The sequence below is a fragment of the Salvia miltiorrhiza genome, chromosome 3 (assembly GCF_028751815.1).
Source record: "Salvia miltiorrhiza cultivar Shanhuang (shh) chromosome 3, IMPLAD_Smil_shh, whole genome shotgun sequence".
Classification (NCBI taxonomy): Eukaryota; Viridiplantae; Streptophyta; class Magnoliopsida; order Lamiales; family Lamiaceae; genus Salvia; species Salvia miltiorrhiza.
The window spans coordinates 9,287,956-9,309,068 of NC_080389.1; the positions used below are offsets into that span (position 1 = coordinate 9,287,956).

General features: G+C 39.0%; 3 protein-coding genes across 4 annotated transcripts; all 3 read left to right on the plus strand.

The window, feature by feature from the left end:
- The first annotated feature begins 6,675 nt into the window (after positions 1 to 6,675).
- LOC131017415 (probable disease resistance RPP8-like protein 2) lies at positions 6,676 to 9,698 on the plus strand. 2 transcript variants are annotated; one of them, XM_057946167.1, is made up of 3 exons: positions 6,676 to 7,026; positions 7,661 to 8,338; positions 9,139 to 9,698. In XM_057946167.1, exons 1-3 carry the CDS (start codon positions 6,972 to 6,974, stop codon positions 9,681 to 9,683), a joined length of 1,278 nt encoding a protein of 425 aa, XP_057802150.1. In that variant the 5' UTR covers positions 6,676 to 6,971; the 3' UTR covers positions 9,684 to 9,698. The 2 variants fall into 2 exon arrangements, with proteins under 2 accessions (XP_057802150.1, XP_057802151.1); XM_057946168.1 differs by having other exon boundaries at positions 6,703 to 7,054.
- A 177-nt stretch (positions 9,699 to 9,875) lies between these two features.
- Positions 9,876 to 12,331, plus strand: LOC131017413 (disease resistance protein RPP13-like). The gene is made up of 2 exons (XM_057946164.1): positions 9,876 to 10,397; positions 10,535 to 12,331. The coding sequence occupies exons 1-2, from the start codon at positions 9,911 to 9,913 to the stop codon at positions 12,268 to 12,270; spliced, it is 2,223 nt and encodes a 740-aa protein (XP_057802147.1). The 5' UTR covers positions 9,876 to 9,910; the 3' UTR covers positions 12,271 to 12,331.
- A 5,423-nt stretch (positions 12,332 to 17,754) lies between these two features.
- Positions 17,755 to 20,914, plus strand: LOC131018276 (protein FAR1-RELATED SEQUENCE 5-like). The gene is made up of 3 exons (XM_057947000.1): positions 17,755 to 17,767; positions 18,307 to 19,093; positions 19,522 to 20,914. The coding sequence occupies exons 1-3, from the start codon at positions 17,755 to 17,757 to the stop codon at positions 20,912 to 20,914; spliced, it is 2,193 nt and encodes a 730-aa protein (XP_057802983.1).
- Positions 20,915 to 21,113: the final 199 nt, after the last annotated feature.

Below are 21,113 nucleotides of genomic sequence, written 5' to 3' on the forward strand. Positions count from 1 at the left end.
CATTCCCCAACTTCACAGATTGCAGCTTCTTTATTAGCACTCAACTGAAAAAGTCTAGGAAAAGTAAACTTCAACGGCTTTTGTCCAACCCACCACTGAGTCCAGAATTTAAAGGTCTTCCCATCCCCCACCTTTGGCTTCAAATTTTGAACAAACCAAAAATTGCTCGCCCCTCCAGCCGCAGAAACGATCTTCGGCCACCACCCATCTCTAAATCTACCTTTCCCCGCGTTTTCCGGACCTGTCTCTCCCCACTCAACCTCACCATAAATGGACCTAACAATTTTAGCCCAAAGCATGTCCCTTCCAGTAAGGTACCGCCACAACCATTTAACGACAAGTGCCTGATTAAACCACTCAATATTTTTAAGCCCCAAGCCTCCTTCATCTTTTGAAACACAAAGCACCTTCCATTTCACCCAAGCAATCGCACTTTTACTAGAACCCCCTCCCCACAGAAAATTACCAAGTAAAGCATTTAAAGAACTCACAATTGATTTTGGTAAACAGGTAAAAGAGAGCTGATAAATCGGTATAGATTGAAGCACAGCCTTCACCAAGGTCACTCGGCCCGCGAGAGAGAACTTCCCATTTTTCCACGAATCGATTTTCTTTCTCACCTTCTCAACCAAGTATTTCCAATCAGCAACCTTTTTGCCCTTGCTACCCACTTTAATACCGAGGTAATTGAAAGGTAAGGAGCCTACATCACAACCCAAAACAGCCGCCATCCTCTCGATCTTATCCTCCTCGACCCCAACTCCGAAGAGACAACATTTTTTGAAATTCACGGCAAGCCCTGACAGTAGCTGGAACACTCTGAGAATCCTTTTAACTGCCACTGCATTTCTTTCATCATCCTCCATCAAGAAGACCGTGTAATCGGCGTATTGGAGGTGCGGAATTGAAATGTAATCATTTCCTACCTTTACCGGCTTAATCAGCTCCTTCTCAACAGCTCTCATGATCAAAGAGTGGAGCCCCTCCGCTGCAATAAGAAAGAGAAATGGGGAAAGCGGATCCCCCTGCCGTAATCCTCTTTCTAAACACACCTCACCAGATGGAGATCCATTCACCAAAATATTCGTCGTCGCCGAGGAGATACAACCTCGGATCCATTTCCTCCATAATGGTTCAAAATCCATTCTTTCAAGCATTAAATCCAAGAAATCCCACTCGACGGAGTCATATGCTTTCGCGAAATCCACCTTGAAGATAATCCTCCCTTTTCTCTTCTTAGTAGCCTCCGCGATTGCTTCATTTAGAACCACGACCCCATCAAGGATGTAACGGCCGCCAATGAAGGCACTCTGATTATCCGAAATAACTGAATCCATGACCTGTTTCATCCTATTCGCCAAAACCTTCGCAATGACTTTGTATAGGCTACAAATAAGTGAAATAGGCCTAAACTCCTCAAGTGAGCAAACTCCTTCTTTTTTAGGAATGAGAACGATGAATGAAGAGTTACATCCCCGAGGGATTTTGCCATTGGAGTGAAATTCAGTCATCACCTTTAAAAAATCTTTCTTGATAATCTCCCATGACGCTTTCCAGAACTTGAGGTTAAAGCCATCCGGTCCCGGGCTCTTGTCACCGTCACAGCTCCAAATGGCCTCTTTAATTTCTGATTCTGAAAAAGTTTTGATCAGCTCCGCATTATTCGCTGCAGAAATTTTCCGAGCAGTGAAATCTCCCGGTATCATAGGTAGGACGCGCGGCGTCTTCTTGAAGTGATTCTCGAAGAACGTTTTGACGTTCTCCTTAATGATCTTTGGATCCTCGATCCAGCAGCCCCCAACATCAAGCCCTGCAATTTCATTCTTCTTTCTTCTCCCAACAATTGCTTTGTGATAAAAACTAGTATTCAGATCACCCTCCTTGACCCATTTGACTTTCGCCTTTTGTTGTAGAAGACTACATTTTTCTTTGGATTTAAGGAAAATCTTTGCTCGTAATTCATTTCTCCTGATTGTCTCACTCTCCTCTAGACCAAAGGTGTCATCAAAAATGTCCAGCTCCTGAAGTTCATCCTTAAGATCTGTCAATCCGTGCTCAATGTTGCCATAAATCCTCAGATTCCACTCTTTCAACGCACTCTTCACCAATTTCAATTTCTCTTTGAACACAAAGCAGCTCCATCCTTCAATCTTAGCTTCATCCCAAGATTTCCTTACCAACGCGCAAAAATCTGGGTGGGAGAGCCAAGAATTGAGGAACCTAAAAGGTTTGGGTCCCCAGTTCTTAGTTTTTGTAGTGAGGAAGATCGGACAATGATCCGACACTGATCTCTGAAGCCCCCTTCCGACTGTGTCCGGCCATTCCTGCATCCATTTCTCGTTGACCATAAATCTGTCTAGTTTGCTCTTACATCCTCCATCAGGTTGATACCACGTAAACTTTCTCCCCTGTGTTTTGATTTCCAGCAAATTACTTTGCCGAATAAAAGCGTCAAAAGACCTTGCATCTGCTTGATTAAAGACAGCACCTTTCCCCACCCTTTCTCCCGGATCACGCACTGCGTTGAAGTCGCCAAGAAAACACAGGCAAGAGTCTTTGTTTTGAAGAGCAATGATCTGTAATGTATCCCACAAAGATTCCTTTTCGGTGGTTCCCATGGGCGCATACACATTAACAAAACAACAATGCAGGCCTCCTTGTAGCCAAATCCCATTAACAATAACAGCCCCTGTCACGTTCCATTTACTAGTTGCCACAAACTTATCCTTGCTCCAGACCGATAGTATTCCACCCGATCTGCCTTCTGACTCCCTCACAGCCCAATCAAAATTACTCCTCCCCCACCACTTATCACACATTGAGGAACAGAAAATTTCCATTTTGGTTTCCTGAACAAAACAAAAATCTAAAGCATTTTTCCTAACCAATTCTCCGATATCACTCTGTTTAATGGAACTCCCCAAGCCTCTAATGTTGTAAGATAAAATATTCATTAAAAACCTGTTTCAATATCACCCACGACCTTCGAATGTCCTGCCTTTGCTCTTTGCTCCTTCAATTGCTCGATCATGACCGCGTCTTGGTGATTGCTCGACAAACCCAACTTCTTGGCAAAGAGCCATGTTCTTGTATCTTCATCTCTCTCCGAATTCTCCCAATCCGCCTCAGTAGATCGCGAGCCGCTTCCATTCTTGCCCATCTCACCCTCTGATTCAATATCAGCAATGAAATTACCCCAAACTTGATGCTGATTTTCGGTGACTTTTGATTTCTGAGTTTTCTTCCTCGAACCTCCTCCTCGTCTGTTCGCCGTTCCTTTCTTAGAAACAACCCCCGCAGTGAGAGAATCTGATACTCTCGAGGGATCGCACTCCTCCCCCTCAAGTTCATTTTGAAATTCCTTCTCTTTCTCGTTTCGACTCCCTTCATTGATCTCTCTACCTCTAGTCTCTGGCTCATTTGAAGGCGATTTATCAGTCCCTTCGGAGGAAACCCGCTGGACTTGGCTTCCTTTATCTGTGTCAGAGTAATGTGAGAACGGGCCATTAGTTTCCACAACCTTCCTCTCGAGTTCCGAGACGCCGTTTTTTTGAGTAACCGAATCGTTTCCTTCACCGTCCTCTGTTTCCGACTCGACGATGAAAGCCTTCGCCGGAGACTGTGAGATATCTTGTAAAGAACATTCTGAGTCAGCATCTTCGTCCAAAGACCACACCTCCTCCTCCGGGGAAACGAAATTATAGGGCATTTCTTCCACCCGGATTTGGAACGAAGCACCGTTGATTTTACATTTCAGTATGTTTCCGATGGAGTTGAACCCAGTAGACATCTGTATAAAAGCCACGTCCAGCCTCTCTTTCGTTCTTGTTTTTTCTTCAATTTTCAGAAGCAACCCGAACCTCGCGCTTGCCGTACTGAAGAAACGGGAATTCCAAACATGTAGCGGGACTCCGGTCCATTTAGTCCAGACAACTCTTTGATAGTTGATATCAACAGATTTCCAAGGCCTCCACCACTGCAACCAGAAGTCTCTCCATTCGTTGAGCTTATTGAGATTTTCCTCGGTCGTCTGCTCGTTGCTGCTTTGGATTAGGACCATGTTGCCACCGAGGGAGTTCAGCTTGAAACAACCTGCGCATTCACTATTTATTTCCTCTCGAACTTCCTCCCAGAGAAACTCAGATTTAATGTAACCTGTAAAAGCCCCATTAAGCCAAACCAAGTCTTCTTCCGTCGTCTGGAACTGTAATGTTTCATCATCAAGTTCTTTATCATCTTTAGCACCTGTAAGAGCTTCCTTAAAGGAGACACCTGCGTGCCTATTATACACCTTCATGGTGCATGGCTGTATCTGTTCCAACTTCTTTTCTTTGACGCTATTCTGCTCATTCCTTCTCTTCTCATCAACCCTTTCGAATTTAGGTTTATAATCCCTTTGGAATTTAGGCTTATAAACTCTAACCTTATAACTGCCAATCCAAAGTTTGTTCAGGTCCACCAGTAAAGTCTCAGACCTCTCCACCTTTTCAAATCGAACAAAGCCGAACGGTCTTCCCCAAAGATCTTTCTTCCTTGGGCAGTATACATCCACCGTCTTCGCAACCGTCTCGAACTTACGTCTGAGAAAATCAAGGCTGCAATCCTCTGGGATGTTGTTAAAGAAAAAGGTTGTAGTGTCATCACGTTCATTCGAACTCCAATCTCTCCTCCCATTCAAACTGCTCCGATTCCAGCTTCTTGCCTGTTTTCTCTCGACATGTTTTGGACCAATCCCTCTTCTTCTCACCACTCTCCACTCTCTCTCGCTCTCTCTAGGCTCCATTGTAGAGAAAATCACCTGTTTTATGCAGTAATCAACTACAACGAACAATACATCAATCTAACCAAACAACTGTAAGATAAGCTCTGTCCTTAAACTTTGCTAATTTCAGTTCAAGTCTTGTCCATTCGTTTCACCATGGCACATTCAATTCATTACAGTTATCCTACAATACATTCAACCTCAACAACAACCCATCTGCTTGAAAACCTTCAAGGTAATTTGCTGTCTCAAGTACTAAATTCAGTTCGCATCCATATCAACTGCACATCACCCAAGATTAGGTAGTAGAACTTAGCTTTTGAATAGGAAGGGCTGACTTGCGGATCTGCGGATCTGGACGCTGATCTTTCATAAAGAGTCGGAAGGCCTGGCTGGATGCGCGTTCTCGCCGGACTTGAGGGCTGCGTTGGGCCTGGCGGCGTGGTCTCGCCGGAGTGAATAGTCTCGCTGGTCTAGAGTCGAAGGTAGCTACCGCAGGTTTCGCCGGAGAAAGGTGTCGCCGATCTGGAGTCGAAGGTAGACTACTTCTGGGCGACGGATCTGTGGGCGGATCTGACTGATAACTGTGCACGGTAGGGGAGGGCTCGGCTAAGAGGACGTGGCCGGCAAAGACCTCAGAGCGGCTGATCTGGACGCTGATGTGTTTGCAGTTTACTTCCAAAGCAGAGACTGAAGAATTTAGGCCTCTGCGGCGAGGAACAGTGTGAATCCCAATAAACCGTAAAATACTGCCATCAACCAGTAAATTTTCTTCTTCTCACACCCTGAATCGGAGCACCGGAATTTACAAAGACAACGTCAGTTACTGATTTTTGTATTGACCGACTGTTGAACTGTAATGGAGGAGAGTTTGGTGAAGAGGCTCGAAGCCGCTGTGGCGCGGCTGGAGGCGCTCTCGGTCGAAGGATTCCGGCAGTGGGCTGCGGCTGAGGACAGGCGGAGGTTCGGCGGCGACTGAGCTGGGCGAGTAGGCAGGGGGCGGCAGAGCAGCGGCGCAGCGGGCTGTAGCGGACCTCCAGTGGTGCGTGGGTGGCTGCGCGATCGCGGATTCGCGGTGCTGGGCACGCGGGAGGCTGCAGCCTGCGGGCTCTGCTAGCGCGCCGGGCCGGCGGAGGAGAGGTGGTGATGCGGCGGCTAGGGTTGTGTCAGCGATTAAAGCGAAAGGATTTTCTTCACATTTCAACTACTAATACTCCCCAATTTTTAATGATAGTTCACGTTTTAATTTGATGAACGTGGTGAAACGAATCTTCTGACTTTACTATTTCACACTAACTACCCAACTAGATGTAAATCGCACTAAAATGAAATTACACGCATAGAAACTTAATCAGAGACTTAAATTATACTCCCTCTGTCCCACTCCAATAGGCTCACTTCTTTTGGGCACGGAGATTAAATAAACTTACTTTTTAGTAGAAAAGTGATTGTAAATTAAAGTGGTGTGGTTCACATCAGTTAAGTACAACTTTTTTTATCCAAAAAGGAAATGAGCCTATTGGAATGGGACATCCCAAAAAAAGAAATGGGCCTATTAGAGTGAGACATAGGGAGTAATACATATGATATTAAAATTAAATTCCCATAGTAAGAATTTTACTAGGAAAATTGCAACAAAGAATTAGCAAATGTCAAAAAGTAAATGTTGGGCACACAACGGAATAAAAAGAATTTAATTGCACGACAAAATTGGGATTAATTATACTTTGTCGTATCAACCATCTCATTGGTGGGGCCAAGATAGCTATATTCTTAAATTTTTCAGGATCAGATGCATGGTATGTGTTGTCCACTATAGTTACATGAATACGATTGCATCTTGTATAAAAATATCTTCCGATAATGTCAAGCCTCCCTTCCCCAAAGTTATATATATAAAAATATATATGCATATATTGTGGGGAGCAGTTGGCAGTGCTGCTGCTTCTGATTGGAAATAACAACCAATAATCAATTTTCCTAATTATTAATTAGTATAGTATTCAACTTTAGCTTACGCTATAACAACTAAATATCTATCCTTACAAACAGTTGGTGTAAATCAAATTGTTTTCATGATACATCTGGAGCTAAATTAACACTTTTTCCTGAACTTGGAACAAGATTTTGTGGGCTTCTGCTCCAGATTGAATTTATTTTTCTCTTCTTTGATAATTTTGGTTCTTGCTTTTTGAGGAGAGAAAATTTGATGGGATCTTCCAGCAGTGCGCCAAAACGAGCTAACCGCATTCCTCAGCGAGATGGTTAGTGGATTCTAACCTTGTGTTTCAGGTTGTTGTTTTTCTTGAGTTTCTGTAAGATGAAAAAAAAAAAAAAACTGAGTTTTTCATTTCTAGTGATTTGGAACTTTTGTGTTTGAGATCACATTTGTCAACAAATTTTTAATGTTTTCGTTACACAAATCTTAAATATATAGTAGGTGAAATTATATTTTTTAGCTAGTTATTGTTGCTGTTTTTATGCATAGGGATGTCAATGGATCTAGGACCCAGTCCATATCTGCAAATCCCAGATCCATATGTTATTTTTTTTGGATCTAAACCTTCCAAACATAGCATTCGACAGATCTGGACTGGATCTGGGCCAGAGTCTCTAAATTCTAGATTTGGATTATGATTTTTGAGATGTAAATCCGATACATGGATCCATATAGTTTACAATATATATTGTTTTTATTTTTATTTTTATGTCCTAATCCCTAGTATTGAGTCTATCCCATGTTTCACATTCACGGATCTGTATTCAGGCTTGTACGAATATAATTTTTTATTTATTATTATGTTCTTATGCTTACACGAGTTTTTCATGTAACAGTATGTACATTTTAGCTAGAATATAGTGTTATTTCTCTATATTTAATGTCGAAATATTTGATAGATGACCACGTCAACATGGCCCCGCCCCTCAACATCGATGAAAACATATTTGATCTCTCCTCGAAGAGAGATTCAATCAGTGAGATAAGGACGTGCATGCCTGAATTCAGAGTTGATGGGGCAGAGACAACATCAGAAAATGTTGGAGAAGAAGAAGACGAAGTTGATGGGGTGGAGACGTCATCAGAAAATGCTGGTGAAGAGGAAGAAGACTATGAAGATATGGGAGTTGATGGGGCGGAGACGACATCAGAAGTTGTTGGAGAAGAAGGAGATGACGAAGATAAATATATGGAAGAGCTTAAGGGGTATATTTGTAGTACGTTTTGGGAAGAACTATCGACTGTCTTAATCACAGGCATGGCAGGTATTGGAAAGACAACTCTTGCTAGACAAGTATACAACCACCCACACGTCGTTGCTCAATTCAAGGGCCGTGCTTGGGTGTGTGTTACTGGCTTGACTGGGAAAGAGGTACTTATGAAACTAATACGACAGGTCGTATATAGTAAGAAACTCGAAGGAGATTCCTTGTTAGAGAAAATGGATCGTAGAGACAAGAAAAGTCTCCAAGAGATGCTTCACCAACACCTGAAAGGAAAGCGATATTTGATAGTTCTCGACGACGTGCACAAAGAAATGATCTGGGAATCTATCTGGGAAGGTCTTCCACATGAAAGTATGTTCCTTTTTGTGTTAGTTGTCTTATGTCCTAGCATTTTTAAGTTTCATAGCATGTGAAATTGTCATCTATTCATGTACATAAAAACTCAACATGGTATTAATTAGTAGTCTGTTAGGTGAAAACGATCTACTATGCCCTTATATCTTTCCAAAACTTCACTCACATGGGTAGTTGGAAGCAAGTCTGTGACTTACAACGTAGACCATCTAATCCTTTATACTCTGTACGTCACACCTAGGCATAGTTACTCTCAATCATCAATAATCTCATAAGACTAAAACTCACTTTCATTTTCTTCACTTGTCCAACTTCGATCGACGATGAACACTCTATCTTATTCTAGATAATTTCTAATCTAGACTATTCCCATACTCCACACATGCACAATTCCAGTTCTTTATTTTTTTTTTCCTTAGTGTTTTCTCTTATATTCTAGATATTTCTAATGCAAATATCTTCACTTAAAAACTTAAGTTTATTTTTATATTCCAACACAATCATAGTCGTCCGTAAAAAATATATATATATATATATATATGATTTCTCATACTTTTGAATAGCGGCTGCGATGTGCCATCACCCATCACACACGTCATTTTACTCTCCCGTCAATCATCTCACATCAATTATTCGGCTAGCCATGCAATATATTTTGTCGAAATCTCATTGGTAGCTAAATTAGCTTAAATCAATAGTTTAGTAATTTTCACGCTAATAGGGAACCATTATTTTTTTTAGTTAGAGAGGAATTAGTTGTAATATTTTCATACGATAATATTGTCTTATGTATGCAGAAAAAAGTAGTAAATTGCTGCTCACGAGTCGCAGTAAGAATACACGAAGAGACCCCTTCTCTTCGGATGAGATGGAAAGTCGTATCCATTATGCTTATCGGATGCAACCTCTAAATCCTGAGGAGAGCTGGCGATTTTTTTCTAAAACAATATTTTGTGGCATTGATAAATCGCACGAATTCCCAAAGCATTTGTTGAAAATGGGGAGAGACATGTTGACACTATGTGGCGGTGTGCGGTTAGCTATAAAAGAGATGGGAATGCAGTTAGCAGAAAAGAGACGGTCAGGGATTGAATGGGAACAGCTTCTTCAACCGACTCGTTGCAATGCAATTTTGGAGGCTATCATGTTAATGATAATACAAAGGCTAGACAGCCGTTCAGATTGGGTTTATCTGGAAGAGGTGATAAATGTCCTTAAAATGATGGTGGATTTCGTGAGAGACAAGGAATTGGAAGAGGGAAGCAGGCTGTATTATTTCATATGCGACGTCGTCGACATGGCTCACTATCTTGGGGAGAATAGGCCCATTTCTAAAAACTAGCACATATGACGTGCGAATGCACGTAAAAATGAATTATTTTAAAAATTGATTTTCAATCTTCATTATGGTCATTTGACTACATTGTTTCATATTAAATTACACAATTAATCTTAAATTAAATATATACGAGGGATATAATAGGCAAATCATTTTTTGTAAAATAAGGCTCTTTTATAATAGGTATAGATAATGCAGAGTCTATCCTAAGATGGACCAGCGAGGTCAAAATGAGCATGCTCGAAGGGGCAGAGGCAGAGTCATCCTCGTACAAATCAGAAAGTTTCGGAGAAGGAGACCAAAATGAAAATGTGGTGGGATTAGAGGAAGACGTGGATCTGCTGCTTCGCAGAGTGAATTCTAATGGGGAACTACACAGCTATTTGATCACAGGGATGACTGGTATTGGGAAGACAGCTCTTGTAAGAAAAGTGTACAACCATGCAGGCGTCGTTGATCAATTCGATAGGCGTGTTTGGGTATGTTGTTTTACTAACTTTAGTCATAAAAAAATATTGATGAAGATAATAGAGCAGCTGGTAGATTGTGAGGAATTTAAAAGGGATTCTTTATTGGAGAAAATGGAGCGTGCAGACAATTTTTGTGTGGGGGAGATGCTGCGCAAACATCTCGAGGGAATGCGATATTTGATAGTTCTTGATGACTTTGCCAAGGAAATGTGCTTGGGATATATCTTGGAATTTCTTCCATTTGAAGGTATGCTTATGCTTTTACTTATCTTGGTATTCCTATTATTTGTGTTCATGTCATGCTGCTAACTTTGAATAATGAAGCATTCTTCTTTGAATTATAAATTAATTTAAACTAAATAATCTCGCTTCTTGTGTAAGCAGTTAAAGGAAGTAGGTTGCTTCTCACGAGTCGATTTGCCTATAAAGATGTGAAGATCGGTTATACTCATTGGGTGAAAACTTTGGATCCTCGTAAGAGCTGGCAATTGCTTTTGAAAACTATACCAAGTGAGCTAAAATTCCCAAAGAACTTGGAGAAAATGGGGAGAGACATGTTGAGGAAATGTGACGGTCTACCATTAGCTATAATCGAGGTGGGCAAACAGTTAGCAAAAAGGAGACCATTGACAGAGAGTGAATGGGAGGAAGCTCTTGAATCAAATGATTTGGGCGTAATACTGCCGTTATTTGAGTCCAGTTATCAAAAATTGGATCCAGAATCCAAGCCATGCTTCTTGCATATGGCCTTCTTTAAGCAATATACAAGTATTAGGACAGGGAAGTTGGAACATGTTTCGGCTATAGTAAGAAAGGTCTCAGAAAACCAAATTAGATCACATATGAGTATCTTAGCTCAGGAAAATTTTGTTGAAGTCGAGGACAAGAAGAATTGTCGCATCCATGCTATACTACACATGTTATCCATCAAAAAAGCAGAGGAGGAAATAGGTCTTGAGATCCTAAGGAGCAGTGGAAATAATCGACCCTTTGAGAGTCCTCGTCATCACCGTGTTATCATTTGTAGCAGAGACAAGTTCAACTTCTCCACGGATCAAGATAAACATCTTGTTTCTCTCTTCTTCCATGGAGGTGGCTTGTTCGACACTAGTCCCTCTTATTGGAAGAGCTTTGAACTACTTAAGATACTTGATTGGGAAGATTTTGGGCTGAAGAATTTGCCAGAAAGTAGCATTGACACAATGATGGGATTAAGATACTTGGGATTGAGAAACAATTACATACAAAAGCTCCCACTCGCGTTGGGGAGCTTGAAAGAGCTTGAGGTTCTTGATATAGCTCTCAACTTTATGGTGGAGGTGCCAGATATTATATGGGAAATGTGTAGCCTTCGTCACCTCTACATGTCTGATGTGATTGGCCGAGAGCCTTTGAAGATTGACACGCTGGAGAATCTGGAGACCTTAACCTACATCTCATTTGATAATTGGACTTGTGATCTCTCGTGCAAGGAAAAGATGAGCCGTATCAACAAACTGGGCATTGAAGAAATTGATGAAAACTCGGATGTAAGCAAGCTCTTTGCATCATTGGTTGAGCTGAAGAATCTTGAAACCCTAATCTTAAGAGGGTTTCGTTTCAGAAGCATGCCTTGTTTGGACAACCTTGGTATTCTACGAAGTATTCGTACACTCAAACTAGAAGGGATTCTTCCCATGTTACCAAGTGCCTCTAATTTCCCTCGATTACTCGAATCATTTACGTTGGTTAATAGCTGTCTTGATGAAGACCCCATGCCAATACTAGCCGCGAGGTTACCTGTCCTTAGGCACCTCAAATTGCGGAATGCATACACTGGTGAAGAAATGGTGATCTCGAAATACATGAATCACCTCGAGGTCTTGTGCATGGAAGACCTGTGGAATGTGAGAGAATTTGAAGTTGGAAAAGGTAGGCTGTCAAATCTCAAGAATTTAGAGATCAAGAATTGTCCATACTTGGAGACGCTTCCGGAAGAGATTGGGGAGATGAGAAAGTTGGAGGAGTTAAAGATGGTGACAACCAAAACCATTGCAACAAAGATCAGAAACTCAGACTTAATCTCCGAAATAAGGCAGCGGTCTTCTGATTTTCGGTTGCATTTGAATAGTGATAATTAAGAGTTACCTGTTTATTAAAGACATAATTCGGCATTGATCATTGTCATTATAACTTGTATTACATTTTTTGTACTTAATTTTTTTCTTCCCTTTGTATAAGAGCTTATATATTCTCCAAAAAAATCAGCAAATCATTGAATTTTGCACTACTTTTAAATTAGGGATACAAATATGTTTCATTTTCTTTCCTTTCACTGATAATATTATCGATCACTCTATTTTTGTTGTGATAATATTATCCCTTCTTGAAGTGAAAACAAGGAACAAAATAGGGTGAAATTCTCTTTAGTAGAAAAATGAGGAAAAAGGAGACTTTATAGATTTTTATTATCCTTCTATGATAAATTTATCAATCAAATTAAAGAGAACGCAACCTGATATTATAAAACCGTAGTTCGTATATATATTGACATAATCAAAACTCAAGTAATACTTGATAATCTAGACACAGCTAGGAAATAAACAAAGGTATGTAATCAAGATCGTCAAGACAGTTAAGAATAAATTCTACGCTAAAACTACGTCAAATACAACGAATTTCTTTTATATAAAATCTTTTACCAATGAGAAATAGAATCAATCGTAGACTTGAAAGATAAACTAATAAAAATATTCAAGCCTGGCTAGAGATACGAAGCATAAAAATATACTTCCTCCATCTCCGAAAAACAGGCACATTTCATTTTAGGCTGTCACTTAAAAACATGCACTTTTCATTTTTGAACACTATCCCACCCACCACAATCTCTTTATTTTTTAAATCTTACTGTTCATACTTATTCACAAAAAAAAATATTATGACCCACCATTAGTTTTTGTTTAGTGATTCCACTCACAATACACTCATTTTATATTTCTTAAAACTCGTGTCACCCACACATGAATCACATGTTTTTTGGAGATGGATGGAGTATATCATTTCACAAAATAATATAAATAATCTATAGATTTTTTTTTTATCACCCAGACGTCGTTGCTGGTCCATTCGAACACCGTGGTTGGGTTGTGGTGTCAAGTGAATTTACACCACAAGAGACCATCAAGCAGCTTATCTTCGAGCTGCCAGGCTCTGACAAACAAAAGGTGCGTGAATTAATTGGAGGAGACGATGAAGAACAAGCCATACCTCCTACAAAGGCTTCAAGAAATGCTTTATAAGCAATTGGAGGGAAAATCATATTTGATAGTTCTGGATGATGTGTGGGAGAAGGAACATTTGGAATCTCTCATCACTGCTTTTCCCAATCAACAAGGTAACCATACCATTTTGCCTATTCTAATTAATTTGTTTTTGATTTGCCATCCAAGTGAAAAAAAAAAGTTGGAAATAGTGTAATATGACAAATTAATTATTTATTAAAAGTTATATTCATTTTTCTTTTAATGTTCGACTTCGTCCACATAAATTACTATTCATATTTTCTAAATTTAATTTTAGAGTTTCAATTCATAGTTTTTAATTTTTATTTAATAAAAAACAAGTAGTTTAATCGTAGTAGAATCACATGGAAAATTCCGAACAAACACAAAACCTAGCAACTGTAGGTTTACATATCAATTTTACTTAATGCTATAACTATAGGTTGGACGAGTTTGTTGGTTACTTTTATCAATACTAGCAGAGAAAGTATGCATTGCACCTAATTTAATTAATTTATATAAATTAATGGGAAATAGCATCAAAATCCTTGTGGTTTTCACGAAATTCGCATATTTCCCTTGACCTTCAAAAGGTAGTGATAAAATCCTTAACCGTTGCTCCGATTCTCGTTTTTCCCTTAAGTGAAGTTTTCCAACCAGATGACGTGTCACCAACGTGACACACTTATGCTGAGTAGATTAATTATTTAATTAGAAGCTAAACGACGTCGTTTTGCATCTAACATAACAGCGTCAAAATCCCTGAAGTTTGGCGCGATTCTCGTTTTTTCCTTGACCTTAAAATGATGTTTTCTCGCTGTTTTGTTGAGCTTCTTGTTGAGGGTGTTTGGTTCGATTGAGGGAACAAGGCGGTCGGTGGTTGTGTGCCGTCGTCTGACTTAGGGGCAGAGTTGAAAGAGATGGGGGAGGCTAGGGTTGGCGGCGGCGGTGTCGCTGCACTGCCCAGCCAAGGGCGGGAAAGGACAGGGAGGGAGATTCAGAGGGTGTTTCAGTTTGAGGGAGTACAGATGAAGGACGATGCCGATGCTCCTTGCCGGAGTTACAGCGGTGGTCGCCTCGTGCTTGTGTGTCTGTGGCAGCCGGAGAAGAAAAGAGTAGAGGGGATCTGCAAAGAGAGGGGATAGGGGTTAGCGGGAGAGAAGCGGCCTGGTCGCGCCGGCCGGAGGAGAAGAGATGAGAGGGGCAGATCATCTCTGAAGAACCCTAATTTCAGTTAAAACGACGATGTTCGTTCTCACTTAAACAGTCAGCGGCGATTCGCAGGAAATTTAATCCTACGCGGATTTTCGACAGCCATATCAGCATAAGTTTAGGGGCCGATCAATTCTATGGGAAAAATAAGAATTGGGATTAAGTTCAAGGATTTAATCACTACCTTTTGAAGGTCAAGGGAAATATGCTAATTTCGCCAAACCACAAGGATTTTGGTGCTATTTTCCCTAAATTAATTTTTGTAATTGAATAATGAAACAATAGGGCCGAATGGCCCTATTCAACATACAACATCAAATTTTGTCCACCATTTGAAAAAAGATAAATTTTGGCCATTTTTTGTATGTCATGACTATTCTACCCTTCTCTCTCTCTCTCCTCTCTCTTTCTCATCCCCCTCTCTCTCTTCAACGGCTGCGCGGTAGCGGCGCCGAGCAGAAGTCACCGGAGCTCTCTCTCTTTCCAGTGGCTGCGCTGCAGCGGCGTCGAGCACGTAGATCTCGTGGCTTGGGCAGAAGTCGTCGGAGCGGAGGATGAGGCGACGGTGGTGGAGGAGATCCGGTCCTCTGAAATCAGCAGCGTGGAGGAGGGACTGGTCAGGTGGTGGCCATCTCCCTCTTCCTACGCTTCGTCCTCGGTCTAAACGCGACGGTGGAGGATTCGGGCTCCAGATCGTCATCGCGACGGATGTTACGCTGCCTCCTCCGACTTCAGATCATCGTTGCGCCGCCTCCTCCATCGGCAGATCTAATCTACACTGCAACAGTAGCCGTCACTTCCTTCGATTTTAGCCATCGGCAAATCTGATCTGATTTGTATTTGTGCTGCACGTATGGCACTATTAGTGCCATAAGTGTCAAAAAGACCATTTTAAACACTTCCCCCTAGAGTTTAGATATTCCATTTAGGGTTTAGATTATCCATTTGGGGTTTAGATGTTCCATTTAGGGTTTAGATTATCCATTTAGGGTTTAAATGATGTTGTTGTTTCTGTATTTGTGCTGCACATATGGCACTTATGGCACTATTAGTGCCATAAGTGCCCAAATGACCATTTTACTTAGTTTTATTTTGAATTTCCGTTGGCACTTGTGGCACTAAATAGTGCCATAAGTGCCAAAAAAATACCATTTTACTTTATTTTATTTTGAATTTCCGTTGGCACTTTTGGCACTGTTAGTACCCGGTCCGCCTCATCAAGGGTAAAAACGTCCAAATTTGTACAATATGGCCAGAATTTAAGTTTTTTCAAAAAGTGACCATAAATTGATTTCCATGATTCATTTTGGCTATCTCAAAATTTTTCTCTTGAATAATTATCATATTGTAAAATATGAGTAGTCAATAAATTTTTTACATATGTAAATGTATATTTATCACTTTATAAAGGTATAGTCAATACATATTATAGAAGAAGTTTGTTTTTAAAAAAAAGTTCAAATTCAAGCGACTTTATAATTAGTTCAATATTTCTTTTCATAAAATTAAATCTACAATAATTTCTTTAGTGATAAATATTCATATATAAAAGTAAAAATATTGTTGAATATTGAAAATTATAATATGGATATATTATAATGTACATTACATTAACGTTAATATTTTTCAAAAATTGAAATTATTTTATATTGCAATAATTTCACACTATTATTAATTTATTTTTCTAGCAAAAAATAAATATTGGTCAATGTGTTTAAATATATATTATAGAGCAAAACATTAACATTAATGTACATTTACATTGCCGTTTGTTTGGCACGAATTTTGTTATGGGAAAGTAATCTGATTTCAAAATATTAAATTCCAATGTTTGGTTAAATTTTTATCAAACAAGGAAAGTAATAAGAATACTGAAAACTACGAAAATAGTACAACTTTCTAGGATTCTTGTTCCCTAACTTCTCTTAGTTATTCCTTTTCTTACTTTTCAATATTCTTACTTATATATTGAATTCTCTCCCGTCCCCCAAATAACTTTCTATTTATTTTGAGACATCATCCCACTACTAATAATAATTTATTTATTCTTACTTTTAAACGTTTCACCATTCTCAAATACTAATTATACTACATTTTCACAAATTTCAATATTAATTATAATACTTTTTCTCCACTACAAATACATTTAACAATTTTTTCTTAAAACTCGTGCCGCCCTACTAGGAAGTTATTTTGGGGACGGAGAGATTATTATTTTATAAAATGCAAATTAAAACTTTTATTTAGTATGTATTCCGTGTTGTGTATTGTTGCTGTTGCTGTTGTTGTTGTTGTTGTTGTTGTTGTTGTTGTATTATTTAAGAAAATTTGAATTTAATTTTGGAATTAGGATTCATATAATTAACCTTAATAATGTACATTGTTGTTACTAAAAAATATTGATTAGAGAAATTTTTTGTGCATGTTAAATTACAATTTAATTCTTATATATATATATATAGGGAGAGGTTCAAGAAAGAACCATAAATAAAAGAAGACCGGAGAACCATTTTCAGCCATTCGATCATCAAGATCTACGGTGGATGCATCATCTTGTTGGATGAATGCAGATCCTGGGTTCGAATCCTGAAGGGAGCATTTTTTTTTAATTTTTTTAGTGCATTAATTTTAACAGCGAATGCATTAATTTTTACAGTGGATGCATTAGATTTGATGGTTCTCCCGTTCTCACAAATAATGTAGTTCTCTCTAGAACCACACCTTATATATATATATATATATATATAGAGAGAGGGGCTCCTGTGAGAACTCGATTATTTTGTAAGAACTAGGAACTTATCGGGACCATCCATTTTCATAATCCAACGGCTGAAATATGATTATACCATTCCCACGTTTTTGATCATCTTAAGGATTTTTTTGTCTTTTTCCACTTTATTATAACCGCTCTCTTCCACTAATTAAGGTTAAACGTATCTTTTTAATATGGTATCTAATATTTTTACCTTATCATTATATCTCAACTAGTTTAGCACGTCTGATCATGTAATCATTAATATCTATTTTATTCATCGTCTTCCATGGAACAAAGCACTTAGTATTACTGATACAGGGATTGTGAAATCTCATACAATATTTTTCAAGTTTAATTTCGCCCGCTTATATTCAAGAATGTCTGTTCAAGGTTAGTTTTTTATTTAAATTTATTAGAGTTATCTATTTTCTTACCCAGTAATGCATAGGATCATAGTGTGTTTCAGATGTTTTTGCCTTGATGAAGATTTTTTGTGGATCGATATTGACGAAGAGCATGCTGTTCATAAGTTGCGACTGTTGTTCATGTATATAATATTTTTGTTCATTCTCTAGTAGACGTTATACATGAGTATATCTTGATTTTTATTCGTTGTTTGTTTGTTCATTGTTGTTATATTCATATTGTGTCTAGGAAATTCTAATTGTTCAATGTCGTTTTAGTGGTTGCACAAATCTTGGTTTCTTATTGTAAACTTATATTCGTGAATTTTTTATGTGGTGTCCTACATAAATTTACTTTCATAGTATACTTTATCCCCCTAATTAACCAGATCTATCAATAAGGAAAATAATGTTAAATTAATGTTGCTTTTGCATATGTCAGTTTATTGTAGTGGATTAGACAAGTTGTTCATTACGTTTTTTTGTTTCCGTCCGATATTCATGTGTATTCATATTTCATTCCAGATAATCAGAATTTGTGGGATGATGAAGATGTAGTTGACTTAGTTACGCCAAAATGTGACAGTAAACTAATTCCGGTTGTTGGACAATTATTCCCAACGTTGGAAGAGGCCGTCGAGTTCTACGACGACTATGCTGATGCTTGTGGGTTTGAGACACGTTTGGGTACAATAAAAAGATGCAGACGTACAGGTACAATAATTCATAGATACGTTTTATGCAATCGGGAGGGCTTGAAACCCAAGAAACAGAGTGCAGCTAACGGTTCATCGAAGAAGGAAAGGCAGACAGTTTCTATAAGGGTTGATTGCATGGCACGTATTGTGTTCCGACTAGTTGCTGGTCGTGGATATAAGGTACTCACTTTTAATGAGGATCACACTCATAATATGGTACCCGAAGGTCAACGTCATCTATTGAATTCTAATCGGAATGTGAGCTACGTGCACCAGATGTTGATACTCACTGGTATGAAAGCGAACATTGGGCCTACGAGGACATTTAGATTCTTCAAGGAACTTGTTGGTACTTATGATAAAGTCGGTTGTACAGTCAAAGACTTCAAGAACTATGGGCGTGATCTAAGGTCTTTTGCTGATGGTGTGGATGCACGTATATTGTTGGACAATTTCAAGAATAAACAAGAGAGTTGCCCCGGATTCAAGTATTCATTTGACACATTTGAGGATAAAACGCTGAAGAGATTATTTTGGGCAGATGAATGCTCAATTAAGAATTTCAAACTCTTTGGCGATGCGGTCTCGTTTGATGCTACATATAGAACAAACAGGTAGAACTTGATTTAGTCATGCTTTTTTATTGTTTATCTAATGCAAAATGTCATAGTTACTCACGTTTGTTAGATTATTGTTTATGTCATTGCATATTTTTTTACTCATTTATTTTTCATGCATATTGAATCATTTTTGTTCACGTATTAACACTGAGTGAGGCTGCTCTCGTGTCCATGCATTGCTCATATATGTACATGTTTAGTGAACCATTGATGTTCATATATTACTAATTAATAAATGTTTTTCGTGTTCATCAAATTAATGTTCATGTATTACTCACATATGTTCATGTATATTTAAGCATGTTTGTTCACGTATTACCACTGAACAGTTATTATTCGTGTCAATGTGCAATGCGTCAAATGTGCTATTCACGTTTATTTTTACACCATACATGATGAAGATTGTAATATTTAAAATGCAGGTACAAGTTGATTTTTACACCATTCACTGGCAAAGACAACCATGGCAGATGTGTCACATTTGGTGCCGCACTTATTGCTAACGAGGATGTGGAATCTTATTCGTGGGTTTTCAATAAGTTTCGCGAGTGCATGGGTTCTGAGCCTAATGTACTTACAACAGATCAGGATCCAGCTATGAGGAAGGCCGTTCAGAACGTGTTACCTAATACGTCTCATAGACTTTGCATGTGGCATATATTGATGAAGGTTGCTGAGAAGTTACCGGGGCAGTTGAAGAAAGACACAGAGCTGAAAAATAAATTAAATGAGGTGGTTTGGTCTGACTATGTTGAGATATCTGTTTTCGAGGAGAATTGGCATCGCCTTATGGATGAGTACGGTCTTGGGGAAATTAGATGGTTCTCCGACATGTTTGCCATACGAGCCAACTGGGTTCCCGCATATTTTCGAGAAATTAAGATGAGTGGCCTATTTAGGACAACCTCAATGTCAGAGAGTGAAAACAGCTTCTTTAGGCGGCATTTCAATTCAAATGCAGATTTGGTTCAATTCTACATGCATTATGTTAGTGCTATGGACGCACAACGCAGTACTTATGACACCATAACCTTGGCAGATGAAACAGGTGCTCTTGATATGTGTACTGAACTCCCTATGGAACGTCATGCATCTACCGTGTACACCAATAAAATATTCAAGGATGAAGTTCAAGTTGAGATTGTTTCTGCTGCAGCCACATGCTTGATGTCCAAGATGTATACTGATGGTAGTATGGACTTCTATGATGTTGATGATACCGTTGAGGGCACGTTCAAGGTGTCTTATAGATCGAATGACGATTATTTCTCATGCTCATGCAACCTGTTCATCAGGAAGGGACTTTTGTGCAGGCACATTTTTTATGTCATGCGCAACCTAAAAATGAAGCGGATTCCAAGCAAATACATATCCACGAGATGGTCAAAGCTATCTAGAGTTGGCGATTCCTCTCGACAACACGTCAAAGATGTTAGCAGCATTGGGAGAGAGGTTAGTGGAAACCAACAATTCTTCCTCGAGCTTTGTAAATCTATTGGCCATGTTAGAGGAGATGATGAGCTAAAAGAGCAACTGTTCAAGGATCTGGAGGCTATTACTGAAAAATACTCAAAATTGGGCTTACCGATTGATTCAACATCCAAACAACTTTTGTTTGAAGAGTACTATGGTTCGGCTGCACCAGATGAAGTTGATGTTCTACCACCGAATATAGTGCATACCAAAGGGAGTGGATGTGGGGGTAGACGGAAGTCGTTGGCGGAAAAGTTAGCTCAACAAGCTTTGAAGCCGAAAAGAAAGTGCAGGAAATGCAATAGATTGGTTAACCATGATTCGAGGAACTGTCCTGGGTAGGAGGTTGCTGAGGATTAAGATAGATCTTTGTTTTATTTTTTTTTTGGTTGAAGGAGGTTGTTGAGGATTAAGATAGAACTTTGTTTTATTTATTTTTTGGTTGTCATAGTAGCATTTTATTTCGTATTTTATATAGGATTGGACCTAAATTTGAAATCTTTAAATTTTAGACATATCGTTTCTATATTTGGCTGGTATT

Excerpts from the sequence above, each read along its gene's own strand:
- LOC131017415 (XM_057946167.1), top strand. The coding sequence starts at position 6,972 with ATGGGATCTTCCAGCAGTGCGCCAAAACGAGCTAACCGCATTCCTCAG. Across the intron at positions 7,027-7,660 it reads CCGCATTCCTCAGCGAGATG|ATGACCACGTCAACATGGCC; the intron begins GTTAGTGGATTC and ends AATATTTGATAG. Across the intron at positions 8,339-9,138 it reads GGAAGGTCTTCCACATGAAA|AAAAAAGTAGTAAATTGCTG; the intron begins GTATGTTCCTTT and ends TTATGTATGCAG.
- LOC131017413 (XM_057946164.1), top strand. The coding sequence starts at position 9,911 with ATGAGCATGCTCGAAGGGGCAGAGGCAGAGTCATCCTCGTACAAATCA. Across the intron at positions 10,398-10,534 it reads GGAATTTCTTCCATTTGAAG|TTAAAGGAAGTAGGTTGCTT; the intron begins GTATGCTTATGC and ends TTGTGTAAGCAG.
- LOC131018276 (XM_057947000.1), top strand. Across the intron at positions 19,094-19,521 it reads GCTACATATAGAACAAACAG|GTACAAGTTGATTTTTACAC; the intron begins GTAGAACTTGAT and ends TTTAAAATGCAG.